The 21877-nt window shown below is 40.6% G+C and overlaps 1 protein-coding gene across 4 annotated transcripts in view; it reads right to left on the bottom strand.

Annotated features, from left to right (window-relative positions):
• Window positions 1–21877, bottom strand: part of ppp3ca (protein phosphatase 3, catalytic subunit, alpha isozyme) — a 325439-nt gene that overhangs the window by 188039 nt on the left and 115523 nt on the right. For 2 of the 4 annotated variants that reach the window (XM_080201555.1, XM_080201557.1), the window contains one exon: window positions 5767–5847. The exons of the other annotated variants lie outside the window; for them this stretch is intronic. In XM_080201555.1, the coding sequence (XP_080057681.1) occupies window positions 5767–5847 (81 nt within the window). The remainder of the gene's footprint in view (window positions 1–5766; window positions 5848–21877) is intronic. 4 annotated transcript variants of the gene reach the window in all.

Raw genomic sequence — 21877 nt, 5'->3', positions numbered from 1 at the left:
CCAGCTCACTTTTGAAAGCCACGATTAAATCTGTCTCTTCCAGGTCTGAACCAAACATTGCATAAAAACATTTTAGTTCATGTTGCCTTTGGTTCTTCTGCCAAATACCTTAAGTTTATATTCTCTGATTATCAACCCTTCTGCTATTGGGAACAGTTTCTCCCTATCTATTCTATTTAGGCTTTCATAATTTTGAACACCTTTATCAAATCTCCTGTCAATGTTTTCTGCTCCAAGGAAAACAATACCAATGTCTCCAATCTTGTTCATTTTGGCAGGAAGAATAAACAAAGCAGCATATTATATAAAAGGTGAGAAATTGCAGAGGTCTGTGATGCAGAGACAACTAGGTATATGAATCACAAAAGATTAGCATGAAGGTACAGCAATTAATTGGGAAAGATAATAGAATATTATTGCTTATTGCAGGGGGAACTGAATGTGAGAGTAGGAAAGTTATGCTTTAGTTCTAAAGGGCATTGGTGAGCCAAAATCCGGAGGACTGTGTACAATATTGGTCTCTTTATTTAATGAAGGATGGAAATGCATTGGAAGCAGTTCAGAATTACTAGACCAATACCTGGAAAGACCAGGCAGGTATTTGCAGGAGTTTAGAAGAGCATATATGATCCTGAGGATTCTTGACAGGGTAGAAAGGAAGTTTCCTCTTGTAGGAGAATTGAGAACGAGACTCACTGTTTAAAAATAAGGATACACCTATTTAGGACACAGATGAGGAGAAATATTTTCTTTTGGGGTGGAACTCTCATTCTCAAAAGGCGGTGGAAGCAACCTTTGAAAGTTTTTAAAGTAGAGCTAGATAGATTCTTGATAAGCAATGGAGTGAAAGGTTGACAGGGGTAAGTGGGAATGTGAAGTTCAGGTTACAATCAGATCCACTGTGTCTTATTGAGTGGCACATCATGCTCAAGGAGCCAAGTGGTACACTCCAGATCCTAATTCATGTGCTCTAAGGTAATCTATCCAGGTAATTAAAGTCTGTCATCCCTAGAAGCATTATCTTGAATATTTTCTACATCATTTCTCATGCCTTCACATCCTTCCTACATTGCAGTGTCCAGAATTGGGCACAATATTCAGAGGCTAAACCAATGTTTTTTAAAGGTTCGTCATAATATCCTTATTTTTGCAATATATGCCCCTAAAATGTGAAGAGCTTTGAACATAAGAACATAAGAAATAGGAGCAGGAGTAGGCCATCTAGCCCTTCGAGCCTGCCCTGCCATTCAATAAGATCATGGCTGATCTGTCGTGGCTCAGTTCCACTTTCCCGCCCTCTCCCCACAACCCTTAATCCCCTCACTTATCAAAAACTTTGCAGAACTTTTTTTAAAGCAAAGGTGTTTATATGTTTCCATATTCTTATCTATTTGATTTTATTGGTTTGGGGAAAGGAACTTGCTTGATAACCTGAGTTAAAAGAATGGAGCATGTGAAAATGTGATAACTGTCAAACTGTGATGGGCCCTCAGCTTTATATCATTTTCTTTCTGGTGGCCTCTTATTGCACATAATCTTGAAAGATATTTTTATTACGTTCTATCAGTACTGGGATTTGCTCCAGTTCACGCTTGGGACTTACTAAAAAAATTAGACAATGATAATTCCCACAAATTTCAAGGTAGATTGGGTTTCTTATTGATACAGAAATTTGAATGGAGAATATGACAGCTTTATGCCATTTGTTTGCAAATTACAAAAAAAATTCAGCTTTGTACATTTGCTCAGAAACAAGTAAAAATTACTTTTCTAAAGATAAAGGTCCACATTATTTAGAATTGTACTTGGATTTTGTAGGAGTGAAAACTGGCTGCAGGTTCTCATTTGAACTTTCTCCATAGTCAGGAATGGCATATTTGGACCCATTATAAATCTGTTCTCTCAAATAAACAGGATTTTACTGCGAGCTACCTTACAGCACTTGGGGGTAAATTCCCTTTGCCTCTTCTAGTGCTAACCTTCCCACAAGCGCATTGGTTGGCAGCTCTGTTTAAAGTTTATTTACTAGTATCACAGGCCCATTCAAAATTTCGATAATCCTTCACAGATGTACTTTGTGCTGACAAGTGGGTTCTAATCCATGATGTGAGACTATGCTGGTAGCTGTAGAAACAACTGTCTACAACCCAGTCAAATACCCTCTAATCTTACACTTTGCCATGCCTCTACATTCCATTCTCTCTCCGTCCCAGTCCTGTCTAGTCATGTGTCCTATGGTGTTGACTGCAATCCTCCAGGGTGTTCTTACCCTCACTGGTATTTAGCATTGGACATCGGTTTTGACAGTGCAACATTCCTGGTGGATTCTTACACTGTCTGCCTCTTCCTAACCTTTCTAACCCACCTTATTATCCTCCACACCTGTACAGTAATTGTTCTGATGTGGAGGTGCCAGCATTGGACTGGGGTAAACACAGTAAGAAGTCTCAACACCAGGTTAAAGTCCCACAGGTTTATTTGGTAATAAACACCACTAGCTGTCAGAACGCTGTTCCTTCGTCAGGTGAGTGGAAGTTCTGATCACAAGCAGGGCATATAAAGGCACACACAATTTACAGAATACAGATTAGCTGTAAAGACTCGCATTCTCATCAGTATTCTGTAAACTGTGCGTGCCTTTATATGCCCTGCTTGTGATCAGAGCTCTCCATTCACCTGATGAAGGAACAGTGTTCCGAAAGCTAGTGGCATTTACTACAAATAAACCTGTTGGACTTTAACCTCGTGTTGTGAGACTTCTTACAGTAATTATTCTGTCAGATGAGCACCTCCTGGAACTGCAATGCAGGAAATCTCCACCTTTAATACATCCTGTCAGGGCTTTAGCTATTCTTCAGAACTCCTGAGCTTGATTTTGAATACCTGGAGGTACTTCCTGCATAAATGATTATCCAGGATGCATGGAGAGTTAACTCATCCTTACAACTACTTATGAATCAATTACTCATGCATAACATTTTTTTTATTTAATGCATTTTGGACTCCTTTAAATGTTGGTATCATCTGCTAAAATTTTATTTGCATCCCTTTAGACCTAACTAATTACTGCAATTTATCACTTCACTGCTGTCTCTTGTTTAAAATATTTAGCACCTCTTCATAAAATTCCCACTCTCATCAAATTCCATTGTCAATGAGTTTTGCAGCTTCTCCCACCTCTATGCGGTAACAGATAGCCCATTAATGTATAACTTGTAGAAATATGCTGGTTACAACTAGCTAGTCAACTGCAAGTGACAATAACTCATAAATCAGCAGGGACCCACCTTAACTGCCACTGAAGGAAGAAAGCTACTTTCGATCTCATTTTTTAACAGCACACCATCTACATTACTTAACCAGTGAAGACCCTTCTCAGTGAATTCCATCAACATTCTGTTTAGCGAGCCATTCCAGTTAGAAGATCCTCTCAACTCTGTGTACACAGCTCTCCACCAGAACTTCAGAACTGGCATTAGCAAAAATGGAGGGAAAGTGCTTGACACTTTATTGAGAAAATTTCTTTTAAAGCTGTACAAGTAGATGTCAAAGTGGAATTGCAACCTTGCCTTAACTTTGTCCTGGATAATCATATATGTGGGAAGTACCTCCTGAGCTCGAGGAGTCACTGGAATTCTGGCATGACATATCAGTAGCTGAGAATTTCCTGCCCCACCTGGGGGAGACTACCCTACGAGAATTACAGCTGGCTGATCATTCAGAAGTGTAGGAAAAGGCAGATATAGGAATCCACGCTGTACGACTAAGGGTAAGAACGCCCTCAGCACCATGGGACACATGACTGTGCTAGATTGGGGAGAGGGAGGTTGGAGCAAAATGTAGAAATACATGGGACACCTGATTTAAATAGACCATGTTGGAAATTATGCAACTTAAGTTGGCTGATGATAAAAATGGAGGGTTGCAAGATGGAGTAAGTTGAAGGTTGCAGGCATATTTTGAAAAAATGGGTGAACAAACCTGGCTATGGCCCAATTTTAAATCTGGCCAGAAGACTGAAACTGAGCATAAATTGAACACTGATCAGAATAAAAGCCACTAAAGATTGACAGCACCAGTAATGCAAACAAGTCGTTCAGTCAATGCATGCATTGAGCATTAAGCAGTGATTTGTTTGCAAGACAGAAAGTGCTTAAAAGTGCCAACCAGTCAACAAAGGTTTCGAACAAATTGATGGACATTCAGTCTAAGGTCACCATGGGTATGCAATGGTGCTCAGAACAATCCTATCTCAATTCATGTGGACAAATAATATAGCATGTGCATTGATTTAGGAAAATTTGTCCATGCCAGAGGTGCTTGTTAGGAAAATTAACTTAGGAAAAGGTGTATAAACTGTTTCTGAACAAACACAACAGGTGATGCTATATTACGTCTGGCTGATCATTTATCCAGAAAAAAAAATTTCAGAAAATACATACAAGGAAAATATGAATAGGCAGTCAGACTGCGAAAACTGCTCCAACATCTAATTAGACCATGGCTAATCTGTATCTGAACTCCATTTATCTGCTTTAGCTCCAGTAGCGCACTTAAGACAGTTTTTATACAACTATACCCACGTATTGTTTCTTTCTAATAGTTTTGATATCTGTGAAATAACTACCTATTTCTACAATTCATAATACTGAATTAGATTACACATACATTTTTTCAATAATCTTTCAACATACAATGACAGAGATGAAAATTTTGCCAGGTAATCATAAACGTTGCCTTGCAATTAATATTTATTTGTTTGTGGTTATTGGTGATTGTTAATAGGTATTAATATATTCTAAACATCTAACTTGGAAACCAGTCATTTCCCACAAATATATGCAAGTTAAAAACCTTTGTAAATTGATATGATGTTAAAATCTGTAACCCTGTATCTAAAAGCAAAGAAAAAAATTAGCCAAAGATATTTTACTGCACTTGAATTTATATCTTCACTAACATTCATAATGCACTTAAATGCTTCAACAGTGATTTTCCTATTACTTGGTAGTATTTTCAATTAAATATGCAATATCACACTTAAAGTACAGATAAAGTAAAATGATTCAAGCATAAAACTATATAGAACTGACAGCACAGAAATTGATCATTTGGTTCAACTGATCTCTGCCAGCATTCATACTTCACACAAGCTCCACCCTTTCTAATCACTCCTTCCTACCCTATTTAATTCTTTTCCCTTTAATGTACGCATTAAGGCTCTCCTTAAAAGCACGTATGTTATTTGGTTCAATTATTTCATGTGACAACGAGTTCCATGTTTTCAGTATTCTTTGTGCAAATAACTTTCTCCTAATTTTCACATTTGACGTTAGTGGAGATGTTCCATTTATTCCTTCTTGTTCTGGACTTACCTATAATTAGAGCAGTTCTGCCACATCCACTGAATTGAAACGCTTCATAATTTTAAAGAGGTCTATCAATTCAACTCAATAATAATTGAGAGTGGGAAGGAAAAGGGAAGGAGGAAAAGGAGGGGATTGTGGAGGAATAGTTTTTGTGGCCATCAGTGATCCTGCCAAGTGTAAAGTATAGAGTTGGACATTAGGTGTGGTGGGTTATATGAGTGGAGTGGGGTGGGTGGGGGTTGTTGGGGAAATGTCAGGCACGGGGGAGAGGGTGACCATGCAGGGTGATGTTGGGGATGGGTATCTGATCAAGGGAATGGAAACAGGTAAGCTTAGTGGGCTGGAGGAAGCACTCCTGCTCCTCTTGACCCATAAGAAGTGCTGGAAAGGCACTTACCTGTTCCATCCAGCCGTTCTCGCCTCCCTTCACCTTTCGGATTTCCCGAGGTTCGGGAAACCCGGCTGGCCAGCGTTAAATCTGCAACAGAGATAAAATCTTAGGCATGCAGCCTTATTAATGACCAACCAGCCTCTACAGGGCAGATTAGGTGCCCAATCCCCAACGCATCCCAGTTAAAACTGGAAGTGGGAATGTTGAAGCTGGGTTGGTGTCAGTTTTCCCACTTTTATATTTGTTTTCACTCTTCATGGACTTATCAAAATTGTGTTACTACATTCAATAACATATGTATCTATTGTACCAATATATTTGTTCCTCTATTCCATTTAAACTTCATACCTTACAAGGAATAAATGTGCTCCTTATTTCTTCTGCCAAAATGTCTCCCTGGATTTTAGTGCAATCTTCCACCTTATTAGCTATGCCACATAATTTGGTATTATCGACAAATTTTAACACCACACCTCCAATTTCAGAATCCAAATCATTTACGTGATGTCAGACAACAGTGGTCTCAATACAGTTCTTTAGTGGGACACCACTTCCCATTTTCTGCAGCTCCAAGAAAGTTCCCCTATTGTCTATCCTCTGCCCTCAGTTTCTTTTTTCCAGGAGTGGGAGGTGGGGGTGGCAATCATTTAATCCACACTGTTCCTGGCCACTAACTCCACATGTCTGGACCTTTGCTTCTTTCAGGTGACTGCCTACTCCAATCAACAAATGACCTGCAGTTTTTCAGGTAATCTATTATTTTCTGTTACAAAAATGAATGGTCAGTATACTTATGGTACAGGACATTTAAACATAAGAAACCGTAATCTGAATTTGTCTTCCACTGATGAATTAGCAGATAGCCATGGCTAACACCTTTGCTTTTTGTCACTACAGCTGAATTACCCTAACTTTCTTTCTGGTGTTTTCACAATATACATAGAGTGGTAATATTGTTTCTGATAGGTTCCCAGCCACTAGGATGGAGGTGATTTCAATGTTGCACCCTTTTAGAAGGACGCCCAGAGTTCTGCAGAGTGGCAATTAAAATGTCAAGCAGTCCTAAAGTTATGAATAGTTCAAAGTGCTGACAGATCTTTGGAGATATTGGTGGTGATTCACTTGATGGAAGTGATTTCTGCTCTTCCTTGTCTTAAAAGTAGCCTGTCATGCCAGGTCCCTTCTAACCTTATCAGAGCTGAATTTGCACATGGGACAATGCTATCTTTGGGCAGCATTCTTGTTGCTTATAATTTAGTGTTGGAGTTGACCAGATCGGAGTGGGAAGGGAGTGAGTAAACTGCCACTCAACTTTAACTGCCCACTGCCTGATTTCTGCCAATTAAGAGAAGTTAAAATGAAGTTCAATATTTTTATGCTACCTTTGGTATACACTGCTGCTTCTTATGTTATCACTGTTTTGCCTCTTGATCCCTTATTTTCCTGAATATGAATGTGAATTAGTCAGTCCTTAATATATTAAGATTAATAGTTTGGATGGACAGGTAACAATGTCTAATATCCCAACCAGAGGACATAAAGTTGACTCATGCATGTCATCATGAAGTCAGAAGTGGGGTTGTTTGCCAATTATTGCACTGATCATTTTCTTCACAATTTCTCAGATAATGAAGCAGTCCCTCATGCAGCAAGACATAGACAACATACAAGCTTGGGCTTGTAAATGACTTGCAAATAAGATTTATGGGTGCCAGAGCATAACCATCTGTAACCCTCACCACCTCCACATAATATTGAATGGCTGAATCTCCATGAAAGCAATAAGCTCTGGTCTCGACTGGCCAGGAACTCACAGGATCAGCCATATAAATCCTGTGGCCACAACAGGTCAGAAGCTAAGCATTCTGTGATGAATTGCTCACCTCTCGACTACCTGAAGCTTTTCTGCTATCTATAAGACATAATTGAGGAATATGATGGAGTATTCTCTATATGCCTGGATTACTGCAGCTCCAGTAACACTCAGGAATCTCAACACCATCCAGGTGAAAGCAGCCCACTTCATTATTAGACCATCCAGCCATTTTGTGGCTGCAGAGTGTACAGATCCAAGTCACAAAGCCTTGATAGACAAGCAAATTCAAAACACACAAGCTCCATTATCTGAAAGAACATGGCAGCGGGCAATTGGGCACACCAATAACTCCAATTTCCTGTTCCAGTAACACAGCATCCTGATTGAAACATGCATCGCTGTCCCTTCTTGGTCAAAATTCTAGCACTTCCTACTTTCTTCACCTCATAGACTGTTGTATTCACCTCATAGGCTGCAGTAGTTCAAGAAGATGCAAACACATTCTGAAAGGTAGCTAGAGATGATAATAATTGTTGGTTTAACCATAACACCCATATCTAAATTTATTTATTTATGTAACCTTTATTTAGCCAGATCAATTGAAAACCAATTGTCACTTAATTGTCAAGAAGTAAATAACAAAGTCACTAATCATTGACAAATTTCAGTGGATCAGAATGCTACTGTGGTAATTGTCATCTGATTTGTACAGTAACTCAAAATATAATTCCAGTTGTAACACTGCACTTGATATTTACTCAAGGTCAGGAAGAGAGCAAGGTTGGATAGTGCATGGAGTTGGTTGCTAAAAGAGGATTTTTGGACTGTAAACATAGCATTAAAGACTTCCTATAATCTGTTAAATTTAACAGCAAGATTCCCATTAAATGCTTGCAATAGATTTCCCGCCGTTCAGATTGATAGATATGCGAATAAGCTTGATAAGCTAGGGCATGCATTCCTGCTCCAGTTGTCTCACCAGCAATGCAATACAAGCATTTTTTTCTCATGGAACCAGGCATTTTTCCCTCTTTTTGGCTGCCAGGATTCCTGCAGGTAATCATATACATTAAAATAAAACTGAGTTAAAAAGTATGTATGCAGCCTCCTTAAAAGCGTTTGGGACCCAACCCACCTCTGCTTGCGCTTTAACATTCCATGCCTAATTACATGCACAATGTACATATATACATGCTCACAAGGAATAACTTAACTTCAATAATTGGTTAAAATGGCAGGTAAGAAAATCATGGGGGCAAACCGTATATGAATATGTGATATTGTCCCACATTTTGGCAGTCAATAGATCTGAAAGCAGGGCTTAATTCCACACATTGATGCATTACTTTGCAATGACTCATGTACTCCTTGTGTGTGCAACAAGATGCACAAACAGAAGGTACTTGAAAGATGTAGATGAAAAATGCAGTGCTTATTGAAGCCCATATCACACGACTGCCATTGCAGACTGACCTGTGCAAGTGGACTGTGACCAGGTGTGAGGATGGAATCCTTGCTGTGCACCAATCTGCATTATGCATATATGCACTGTGGTTAAGTTACACATTTCTTTTGAAAATTGAATTTTTAACTCAAAACCATGAGTACAGGCACACTGCTGCATCCAGCACCCACAAAACTGTGCTACAGTACCAATCACATAAACAGCAGCACAGTATGCAATGCTGTTTAGGTTGGATGCTCTGCCTTATTATAGTACTGAAATCAGTATGCCCTGACCTTTCTTAAACAAATCTATTCTGCACACTTGCTGAATATCACATCAGGAACTATCTGCCCACTCATACTAAGACTGACAGTTTGAAATAAGAAACATCAGGACTCCTACAACTTGCTTTCTCATTGGATCAGCTGCATTCAATGCATTGAAACCTCTGCTTTCTCTGTCAACTCTGTCTCAGTAAGAATCAATAATAAATTCTATTGTTTCTCATCCTGCTTTCCAGAGAATCAGCACAAATGGTTTATCTTCCCACTGTCACTGTTGTTTCAGGAGCCCAAAAGGATCTATTGTTCATCCCCTTCTATTCCTCATTTACATTTGCCCTTGATCAGCAACCTCATCCCCAGATACAGCATTTATTTCCACATGTGCTGATGGTACCCAGTATTACATTGCGACTACCTCTCTTGATTTCTCCGTTGTCTCTAAATTGTAATAATGGAAGTGCAGAAATTTCCTCCAAATAAATCTTGGGAAGACCAAAGCCATTGCCTGTGGTCCCTGCACAAATTCTGTTCCCTAATTACCAACTGCATTCCTCTCCCTCAAACCACGTAAGACAGATACAGAACATTTTAAACCTTGGTATAATATTTGACCCAAGGATTACCCTGACCACATATCCACATCATTCCCAAAACTGCAGGTTTCCACCTCTGTAACACCATCTGACTCCATGGCTGCTTCAGCTCATCTGCTGCTGAAACCCACATCCATGCCTCTGTTACTTTAGACTTGATTATTCCCAAGCACTGTGAGGCAGCCTTCCACATTCTACCCTCTGTAAACTTGAGGTCATCCAAAACACTTACCTGTGTCCAGACTCTCACCAATTCCCATTCAACCATCATCCCCTGTGCTGGTTGGTCTGTTCTGGTGAAAGGTCAACTGACCTGAAACCTAACTCTGTTTCTCTTCACTGATGTTGCCTGACCTGCTGGATATTTCCACTGTTCTTTATTTTTATTACAGATTTCAACCATCTTCAGTATTTTGCATTTGGGTAGAATTCAGAGGAATTTGAGTTTGAAACATAGAAAGTGGCTGTTAAAAAATGGATTTCAGATGGGCAAATAACTTGCTGCAAATAATTTGTCAATACATTGCTTGATGAATTTCCAGTAGCAGAAGAAAGCCACAAAGATCACTATTCTAGAAATTGGAGGAAGAAGCTTGTTGTGACACCAAGAAATGGAGGCTGGCATTGACTAAGGCGGTGGTCAGCATGAGTGTACTGCTGGATTCAGTATAATACAGAAAGCACTTAAATCTCGTAAGCAAGCTGGATAAGTACTGTTGCACCTTCACCAACATCCTGCTTTGCATATCATCCCACCATCTCACTCTGTTTTCTTAAGTCTATTCCATCACTTATATACATTTACTTGCTTAACCAGCTTCTCTTTTAGGCACATATATCTATCTATCTATCACTCTCAATCACCCTCATCCTTTTGCAATTTCATACCTCTCCCTTCTAGTCACTCTGACCAAATGCATTACATCCAATGCATGAACTACATGCTGTTCCTCCCCTTGTTTCAGGAAAAGACAGCACAGAATATAAGGCCAGGAGGCAGGTCTCAACACTATTCCTAGTCCACAAGTGCAGAAGTGACAGCCCTATCAATAATCAAAGTTGCCGACTGAGTTTGGGAGATGGGGATCTCCCAGCTACATGGCATCCATATATATTAGCTGCTTGCATGTCAAAAGGCACTCAGTCATATTGACTTGATTTCAACAGTAAGTGAAGTGTAATAATATTCATTTTGATAACTTGCAACATTTCACTTCGCCAGCACTAATACATACCTTATTTCTGACACAGAATTGATTGGAGATCGTGGATGTCCATTTCTTAGAAAAGCTGAATCCTCCTGATGATACACCGTCACAAGAAGCATAGCTCAAGATACTCTCACATCGATGGGACAAGTAAGGCAGATAGTTGGGTTTTCACTTCGACTTGCAATTAACTCTGAACAATCACAACAGTATCCAGCAATTATTGGTGAGTGCAACTTCTCCAAACAGTGCATGGTTGCACATAGATGCTATCCCTATGGGGGCCACCCACGGTAAAGGAGTCATTGAGTAACAGCAATGTGCAATGCACTGACAGGTCTTCCAAACACACTGATATCAAGTGCAGAGAGAATAGTGAAGTCCAGTTCAAACACCCTGCTTTGCATATCATCCCACCATCTTACTGTGCCTTCTCAAGTGTATTTCATCACATCATCCATAAATGTTGTCCACATCGTCTTTAGCAAGGCCTTTGAGAAGGTGCTGCATGGTAGGTTGGTGCATAAGGTTAAATCTCATGGAATCCAGGGTGAGGTAGCCAATTGGACACAAAATTGGCTTGATGACAGAAGACAGAGGGTGTTAGTAGAAGGTTGTTTTTCAACCTGGAGGTTTCTGATCAGCAATGTGCCTCAGGGATCACTACTGGTTACTTGCCACTTATACTAATAAATGAGAATTTAGGAGGCATAGTTAGTAAGTTTGCAGATTACACCAAGATTGGTGGCATAGTGGACAGTGAAGAAAGTTATCTAAGATTGCAAAGGAATCTTGATCAATTAGGCCAGTGGGCTGATGAATAGCAGGTGGAGTTTAATTTAGATAAATGCAAGGTGATATATTTGGTAGATCAAACCAAGGCAGAACTTATTGGTAGGTCACTGGGGAGAGTTATAGAACAAAGAGATCGACGGGTACAGGTTCATAGCTCCCTGAAAGTAGAGTCACAGGTGGACAGTATTGTGAAGAAGGCATTTGGTATACTTGGTTTCATTGGTCAGAACACTGAATACACGAGTTGGGATGTCTTGTTGAAGTTGTACAAGACATTGGTAAGACCACACTTGGAATCCTGTGTTCAGTTCTGGTCACCCTATTATAGAAAGGATATTATTAAACTAGAATAAGTGGAAAAAAGATTTATTAGGATGCTACCAGGACTTGATAATTTTGAGATACAAGGAGAAGCTGGATAGACTGGAGTTTTTTTCCCTGGGGGATAGGAGGTTTCGGGGTGATCTTATAGAGGTCTAGAAAATAATAAAGGGTACAGATAAGCTAGATGGTCAACATCTTTCCCCAAAGGTAGGAGAGTCTAAAACTAGAGGGCATAGGTTTAAGATGACAGGGAGAGATACAAAAGGGTCCAGAGGTGCAATTTTTTCACACAGATGGTGGTGAGTGTCTGGAACGAGCTACCAGAGGAAGTTGTAGAGGCATGGACAATTTTGTCTTCTAAAAAGCATTGAGACAGTTACATGGAGAAGATGGGTGTAGAGGGATATGGGTCAAATGCAGGCAATTGGGACTAGCTTTGTGGTTAATAAAAGGGTGGCATGGGCAAGTTGGACTGAAGAGCCTGTTTCCATGCTATAAACCTCTATGACTACGGGTGGCTTAAAGTCACAGAGTACTGTGATAATGTATTCTTCTATGGATAGACTGACCAGCTCAGTGGAACGTCATGCGCTCCAATCAAATGAATCCATGCACTCTTTGACCACGCAGGCAATATGTAAGTAATATGCCCACCACCTTAAATATGAGGACAAACACTTGGCCTTCATCTTAGAGTTGCATTCATTTGTACCAAAGTGCTCTCTAGTATGATGGTAGCAAAGAAATGTAGCTGGACCAGAATACGATTGAATGAAACAGGAGATATGGAAGTGCACTCCAAATAAGGCATTTCCATTTCTCAAAAACAGGCTCCACCCTCCGTCATCTCCTAACAAGCTGCCTCATCTTGAATGGCGAAGTGTGTCCCTGCACAGATGTAGGTAGTGCAGCCATTGACAGGGCACTTGTGGGATCCACATCCATTGGCCAAAAGCACCTCAGCTGTCAGATCATGGATCAAAGTGGCCTGCTTCTAACTCTGCCGAAGGCAAGGGGTTCCACGTTGGAGCATGAGCAAAAGGATGAGAAGAACTTTGAGCATTGTAAGGGTATGCACATTGAGTGTTTGAGAAAATGCTCTGCTGCTAAGTTTCTGCTGTTTATTCTTTTGTATCAAAAAAGGTGCTTTTGTGATGAGAAGGCTGTTTTTAGTGGGGTTCTAAAAGGTCAGTGATAGATTCACAATAATTGTTATTCTGGTGATGAGAGACTTCAGTCATGAGGATAGATTGGATCTGGACAAAGTACATTAGGGAGGAACTGTTCCATTTGTGGAAAGGTTAAGAACCAGAGGGCATCAATTTAAAGTGGTTGACAAAGTACAAGAGATGACACGAGGAAAAATTATTTAATGCAGCACATTGTTAAAATTTGGAATGCATTCGTCAGAGAGTGGTAGAGGTAGATTCAATTGTGGCTTTCAGAAGGTAATTGAGTAATTATCAAAAGAGAAAACGTTTTCAGGGCTATGAGGAAAGACAGGGGAGTTGGATTAACCCAGTACAGAGCCAGTTGGGACTAAAGAACCAAATGGGCTTTCTTATTTATGTTGTAACTATTCTATGATCCTCTGATTGGAGATTCCTTGATTCTCGCAATATATAGTCAATCTGAGTCTTAAATACAATAGATATGATTAACTTGTTTGTAGGTGTCACAAAGATTGGTTGTGTAATAGATATGAAGAAAGCTATAGATTCCAAGAAGATGTCAGTGGACTTATGAGGTGGACAGAAATGTGACAAAGGGAACTTAATCTGGAGAAGGGTGAGGTAATATATTTGGTAATGACAAACAAGGCAAGGGAATCCACAATAAATGGTAAGGCACTAAAAAGCATAGCAGGGCACATGTCTATAGATTCCTAATGGTTAGCAGAACAAGGAGATAAGGTGATTAAGAAGGCATGTCAGAGACTTTCCTTTATTTGCTGAGGCATAGAACACAATGGCAGGGAGGTTATGCTCAAACAGTGGGTGGAATTATGAGCCTCCGCCCCCCATGAGTGTAAATGGCAATGTGGGCACAAATCCCACAAAAATCAGGAATCGAGACTCTTGCCACAAAGGGTAGGAACATAATTTAAATACATTTTAATATGAACGAGTCTCCCCAGCACATGACCACCCCTCACTGAATATTCAAACCACGCCCACGTGATGTCAATTTTGTTGGTTTTTTCACTCCCTGGCTGCACCCAAATCCACAAACTCGTCTGGTTAAAAGAACCCCAATATTACACAGCCTGATAGTTTAGTTTACAGACTCAAAATAAGTGTTAATTTAAATTTTATTAGATAAGTATGGTTGTTTAATTGAGAACAAAATCAATTTGTACAGTGATAAGTTGAATGTTGCTGCATCAGTAGTCAACAGTATGCATTCCGATGTGCTGACCTCACCATCATCCAATACTTTTACTGTTGTCGACTTTAGAAACTATCTTTCTTGCTACCTTATGGTTATGTTGTCACTCCCATGTTACCCTGCTGTTGTGTTTATGAGGAAGGGCTATCATGTCGACCCATAGAAAAGGCCAAAATCAACCAAGAATTTATCAAACCTTCACCTGAGACTGATCACTCAATCTAACTAATACATCACTGCTCTATAAAAATGTTCACACAGAAGGATGCATTTTCTTTGTGCTAGCTAGTAAACTGCAGTGGGCTGGATGTTGTGGGAGCTCTTTAAATTACTCACAGAATGCCCAGCCTGGATGAGCTAGATTTGTTGACAGGACCAAGTACACTATAGAAGTTTTGCCTGGCTGTGACCATTCCAATGCTTGTTTTCAGGGAATAAATAGAATTTGTGCTCAGTGGTGCAAATATATTCAATGCATGATTTTCAGGTGACACAACTGTACTTTACTGCATGTAATAATTGGGAATTTGCCACTACAATGCTAGAATTCCATCTGAGTTATCAGTTAGCTAGGATCTTCATGCCCTAGTTAAGCAGATCTGTAGAATCTGCCAATGTGGAAATAAGCCTAGTGTACTAGATGTCATTGGGATACAGATAATGTATGTTCAATGAAGTCAACTATCTTTGGAATTACATGGAGTCTGCAAGGAACTTCTCTACTTGGAATGATATGAGATGCTGCAGATATATGAGGGGGAGCAGTTAAATCAATAGAGGCTCAGCAGGATGCACCAGTCCTGTGGAGGGCACATCTTGTTATATGTTGGAACTCCAGAACACCTGTCACCAAGGAACCTCCAGACACCACAGAAAGTCTGCCCGTCATGGTCAAGCTGGATACTGAACCTACAACGGAGGAGCTGAGCAAAGTGCCAGGTGCTGTGGTTATACTACCTGAACTCAACAAGCATAGGAAACAGGCATTTCTGCAGTATCTGCACAAACTTCTCAGTTGCTGTTGAATGAAGGGGGCATAAAATGTGTGATGCAAAGATTGTGACCATTCACAAGAACTAAAATGATCACAGCAATTGCAACAACTATCACAGCATCTGCCTGCTCAATATTACAAGAAAAGTATTTGCCCATGCTGTCCTCGTCAGACTGTAGATCCTGGCTGGATACATCTATCTCAAATTCCAGTCCATTTTCAGAACTTGCAATTGACACAGACCAGAGTTCTCAACCCCACTGCAGCAGAATCAAATGCATCACAAAATCTACAGCTGTTTTGTCTAAGCTGAGTAAAAGAGTGTTGAATAACGGCAATCTGACTAAAAATACCAAACTGCGAGTCTACCAAGCTTATGTCTTCAACACACTCAGACACAAGAAAAAGCTGAAAAGTTTGCACCTTTGCAGTCCCAGATGTATCCTCAGCAACCTTTGGCAGGACACAATCATCAACTCAAGAGGTGCTGGAATACGCTAATTCCGTCAGCATACATGTATTGCTAAGCCACAGTGTCTGCACTGACTTGGTCATATTAGACGGATGAATGACAGCCGTCAATCCATAGACCTTGTATGTGGTGGAACTGACCTCCTGGGTGTCCACACCTAGTCCACAAGGACACCTACAGGCGAGATATAAAGATGGCAGAAATTGACAGCTAACTGAGAGACTCTTGCAAATTGTTGTGACCACTGGAGGTGGACTGCTTGGAAAGGCACTGGAAAATGTTAGCAGAAAAATGCTAGCAGAAAAATGCTCAGCTGGTTAAGACGGCCCGGAGAAAGCAGAAACCAGCGGATCATGCAACTCCTCAGCCCATGTCTTGCTCTGTAGCAAATGGAGCAGAGACCGTCATGTCAGAACAGGGCTCCTCAGTCACACCAGGCCATGTTTCACATAGGTGGTGGAGCTCATAAAATTCCCTGGGTGGTCATCTCACCACAATATGCCCACTCTCAACCTAATTTTTACATGGGGTAGTGAGGCCAAGAGAAGCCCTCTCACCCTTGCCCAATTGAGGCTTCCAAGTGACCAATTGTTGACTACCAAAGGACTACTTCCCACTTAGCCTCAATTTTTAGGCTGGTGGGAGGAATCCAGGGACAGGGCAGAAGCCCAGCCTGCTTGGTCCCCAAGTAGGAAAGGGCTGTGGATTGCCTCTCTGCATCAGAACTCCCTTCACTCAACCTTAGGCTAAAGGGACAATCTTTAAAACAAAAATGAGGAGGAATTTCTTCAGCCAGAGTGTGGTGAATCTGTGGAACTCGTTGCCACAGAAGGCTGTGGAAGACAGGTCATTGAGTGTTTTTAAGAAAGAGATAGGTAGATTCTTGATTAATAAGGAGATGAGGGGTTATGGCGAAAAAGCAGGAAAATGGGGATCAGAAAAAAATCAGCCATAGTTGAATGGCAGAGCAGACGCGATGAGCCAAGTAGCCTAATTCTGCTCCTATGTCTTATGGTCACTCCACTTGCCCCGTAAAGTCTGACACCACCTTGTCCACCCGGTATTCCTTTGCCCCTTGACCTTTCTATCAAGACCCCTATTCCCCTCTCCCCACCTCCATAGGCTTTATTCCCCCTCACCACCATGAAACCCCAAGGCCCTACACTTTCCTGACTCTGGATTCTGAGCCTTAGAATCTGAAGATTGCCTATAGTCCCAGTTCTTAAATGTGGCCTAGTTTTATGATGACATTAACGTTCTGAATTTGCATAATGCAAGCACTGGCCATCGAGTCAATTTGGGGAAAAGGCTTACAGGTCAGGTGGTATCTTTGCAGAAACAACAGGCTGTAGTCTTGTGAGAAACAGATTTTGGATATTTAGAGGTGGAATTCTTTTATTCTTGTACAGATGTCCTGTGCTGGAGACATAAGCCTAGATTTTCTGATTGCAATATCATTGGCGTTACAGTCAGATAATCTAGGCCATCGACTCCTGTTTTAAAATAGCTGAGCTTGTAACTGAGAGGCAGCTGATGTATCTGCTGAAATTTTTCCCAAATGTAGGACACCAGTGTCATCAAAGGTAAACTGGAGCACAATGATTCTATTACAGGAAAAAAAAGAGATTGCAGGCTGACAATCCTGAAAAGATTCTTCACATCTACCCTGGAGCAGCAGGCAATGAGTGGAAATATTAGGTCCCACTTTGTAAGACTAGCATAAAAATAGGCTGGAGCTGCCCCGTGATGCAGAAGCACACGTGCCGAAAGCTCGCAGGCGGGGGGGGGGGGGGGGGGTGGAAAAGAAGGGAGGGAGACCATGCCAAATCATCTGATCAGACTTTCTTCCCTTAATTTGAATGGACCATTGGCTGGAATAAGCCCAGCAAAGCCAATCATCCAATGTACTTAAAATGCAGGAGGTAAATTTTATTTTGCTGCAGGCCAAATCATCATTTTCCTTGAAAAAAATCACCCGCCCAGTTCAGGTCCCAAGCCTCTCCACACCTCAGCTTTTGTGTGAAATCATGCTTGGGACCTGCTTAGCGTTTAATCAAGCCCTCTGTAGCAAATGCAGTCTCTGAGTCACACTTAAAATGAGCAGCACAAAATGCAGCATGCCATCAGACAAGCCAGATCACATAACCCATGTGATAGTCCCAATTGTTTACATTTAAGAGAACTCCTCAGAGTTAAATGTTATTGCCGCACGATACACTCAGTGGATTCCAGAGCCAGTCTAAAATTAAACATGGTGAGGCCCAGAAGATGATATTAGGGTAGATGATCAAAAACCCGATCAAGGAGATAGGTTTTAAGGAGTGCCTTTCAGGATAAGAGGCAGAGAGATTCAGAGAGGTAATTCCAGAGTTTAAGAGCCTTACAAGCTGAACGTATGACCACCAATGGTGGAGCAACAGAATTTGGGGATGCCCACAAGGCCAGGACTAAAAGGGATTTTTAAAAAGGCTAAATTTTAAAATTGAAGCATTGCTGAACCATGAGCCAGTGTAGGTCAGCAAGGACAGAGGTGGTGGGTGAACAATATTTGGTGTACATTTGGACACAGGCAGCAGAATTTTGCATGGCTTCAAGTTTACAAAGGGTAGAATGTAATATGTCTCAAATCTTAATAAATAGAAGTGCGATGAAACCTAAGGATGACGAAAATATTTCAAAAACATCACATTTATACTTGGTTGATAAAAATGATGATTCTGAAAAATGTCAAAGAACAAAGAACAGTAAAGGACAGGAGCAGGTCCTTCGGCCTACCATACCAGCACTGATCACATTGCCCCATCTAGACCAACCAACTGTATCCCTCTATTTCCCACCTGTTCATGTGTCTATCTATTCAGATAAGTCTTAAATGTTGTCTCAATCACCTCACTTGGCAGTGCATTCCAGGCCCCCACCACCTCTAAGTAAAAAACTTGCCCCCGAACATCTCTAGTGCACATTTCCACCCTTGCCTTGAACTTGTGCCCCCTTGTAATTGTCATTTCTGCCCTTGGAGAAAACTTCCAACTGTTCACTTTATCTATGCCCCTCATAATTTTATAAACTTCTATCAGATCGCCCTCCAGCCTTCATCTTTCCATGGAGAACAATCCCAGTTTATTCAATCTCTTCTCATAGCTAATACCCTCTATTCCAGGTAACATCTGGGTAAACCTTTTCTGTACTCCCTCTAAAGACTTCACATCCTCTGGTAGTGTGGTGACCAGAATTGGACACAGTATTTCAACTGTGACCTAACATTTTATATAACAGTAATATAATTTGCCAACTTTTATACTTGATGCTCCAGCTGATGAAAGCAAACATGCCATATGCTTTCTTGACCACTTTTTCCACCTGTGTGCTGCCACTTCTAAGGATCTGCGGACCTGTACTCCCAGATCCCTGTGTAGTGTTTATGCCCCTGATGGTTCTGCCATTTATTTTATAGCCACCACCTGAAGTGGATCCACCAAAATGCATCACCTGGTATTTGTCCAGATTAAATTCCATTGCCATTTCTGCAGAAAATTTTATAACCTATCTATATCCTGCTGTATTCTCTGACAATCTTCATTACTATCCACAACTCTGGCAATCTTAATATCATCCTCAAACTTGCTAATCAGACCAGCTACGTTTTCTTCCAAGTCATTTATATATATGTTACATACAATAGAGGTCCCAGCACTGATCCCTGCGGAATGCTAGTTACAGACCTCCATTTGGAAAAACATCCTGCCGCCGCTACCTCTTTCTTTTATGGCCAAGCCAGTTCTGAATCCATCTAGCTAATTCATCCTTGATCCTGTGTGATTTAACCTTTTGCTCCTGCCATGAGGGATCTTGTCAAATGATTTACTAAAGTCCATGTAGACAACATCCATGGCCCTTCCCTCAATCATTTTTGTCACTTCCTCAAAAAGTCAATCAAATTAGAGAGACATGAACTGCTTTGTACAAAACCATGCTGTCTGTCACTAATAAGACCATTCAATTTCTAATGTGTATAGATCCTATTCCTAAGACTCTTCTCCAACAATTTCACTCTCACTGACGTCAAGTTCACTGGCCTATAATTACCCAGGTCATCTGTACTACCATCCTTAAACAACAGGACAACACTGGCTATCAGCAAATCCTCTGGGACCTCATGTGTGGCCAACAAGGAAATAAGGACTCCTGTTAGAGGCCCAGTGATTTCCTCTCTTGTCTCCCTCAGTAATTGGGGATAAGTGCCATCTGGCCCTGGGGATTTGTCTATCTTAATGCTTTTTAATACACCTAACACTTCCTCCCTCATAATGATGACTTGCTCTAGAGGGTTTACATATCCCTCTGAGACACCATCAATCAACGTGTCCCTCTTTTTTGTGAATACCAATGCATAGTACTCATTAAGGATCTCACCTACTGCCTTTGGTTCTACATACAATTTCCCTCCTTTGTCCTTGAGTGGACCAACTCTTTCTGTAACTACCCTCTTGTTCCTAACAGTTATATATATAAAATGCCTTGGGATTCTCCTTAATCCTGCCTTCCAAGGAGATTTTGTGATCCCTTTTCCCCCTCCTAACTTCTGGAGTTCTTTTCTATTTCCCTGTATTCTCCAAGCGCTTCATCTGTTTTTTGTTGCCTAGACCTCATCCTTTTTCTTTTTGACTGGACTTGTGTAACTTCCCTGATCATCCATGATTCTCAAATCCTGCCTTTCCTGTCCTTCCTTTTCATAGTCACATGCTTGTCTTGCACTCCAATCAACAGCTCCTCAAAAGGATCCCACATGCCGGATGTGGATTTACCCTCAAACATCCTCTCTCTAACAACAGCCTCCAAATCCTGCCTAATCTGGTTGTACTTAGCCTTCCCCCAGTTTAGCACCTTAACCCTAGGACAACACTTCGCCTTTTCCAAAAATTTCAAGCCACTTTAATTTCAAGGGATATTAATTACTACAATCTCAATGGAATAACTGCAAATAAAATAAATGGGATGGCAACAAGTATACTAACTGCACCACTGGATTTCTTTCATTACCAGGATAATTAAACCTGCTACTTCTTTAACATTACAGTTTATTACACATAACGTTAATTTTACTTGTTTTCAACCACACTGTTGGATGCTCAGCTCCATTTTGCTATAGCTTGCTCCATGCAATAGAGTGACACAGAAAATCATGCATTATTGTAAAACTAAGTGTCAGTGTGGTCTCAGTCTCACCCCCGAGTCAAAAGACCATGCATTCAAGCTTCATTCATGAACCAGACCTTCCAGTAAAGCACAAAAGGACTGCTTTATTATTAGAATTCTTTTGCTTCAGAGGAGACATTAAACTGATATCTGCCTGTTCTGATGGAAAAATACATCCTGTGACATGATTTGGGGCAAGGGAGGGAATTCTCTTTGTAACCTGGTCAATTTTGTTTTCCCACATACAGCATAAATAAAGTCATTTCACTGCTGTCTGTGTAATCTTGCTATGTGCAAAATGGATGTTATTTGCTGACACAGCTACACGTCAAATGAAATCATTGCATGACAAATGCTTCGAGAAATGATTGGCACTATATAAATGCAAGCCTTTCTTTTTGGTCTTTCACTGTTCGCTGATGTTCATTGTAGCAACTATCCACTTATATGGAGAAGAAAAGAAAGAAGCAAAGAAATTCAGAATTGTTCTTTAAAATGTCAGGCAGCTGATAATTCTAAAGTCAAAAACTGTTTCAGATTTACAATTGTTTGTAGAAGTTTTGTCAAGAAGAGGTGTTATTTTACAACATGCTTTAATAA

Source organism: Carcharhinus amblyrhynchos, chromosome 13 (genome assembly GCF_965287045.1).
Source record: "Carcharhinus amblyrhynchos chromosome 13, sCarAmb.v2.hapA, whole genome shotgun sequence".
Classification (NCBI taxonomy): Eukaryota; Metazoa; Chordata; class Chondrichthyes; order Carcharhiniformes; family Carcharhinidae; genus Carcharhinus; species Carcharhinus amblyrhynchos.
The sequence above is the reverse complement of the archived record's forward strand: the minus strand, read 5'-3'. Positions and strand labels throughout refer to the sequence as shown.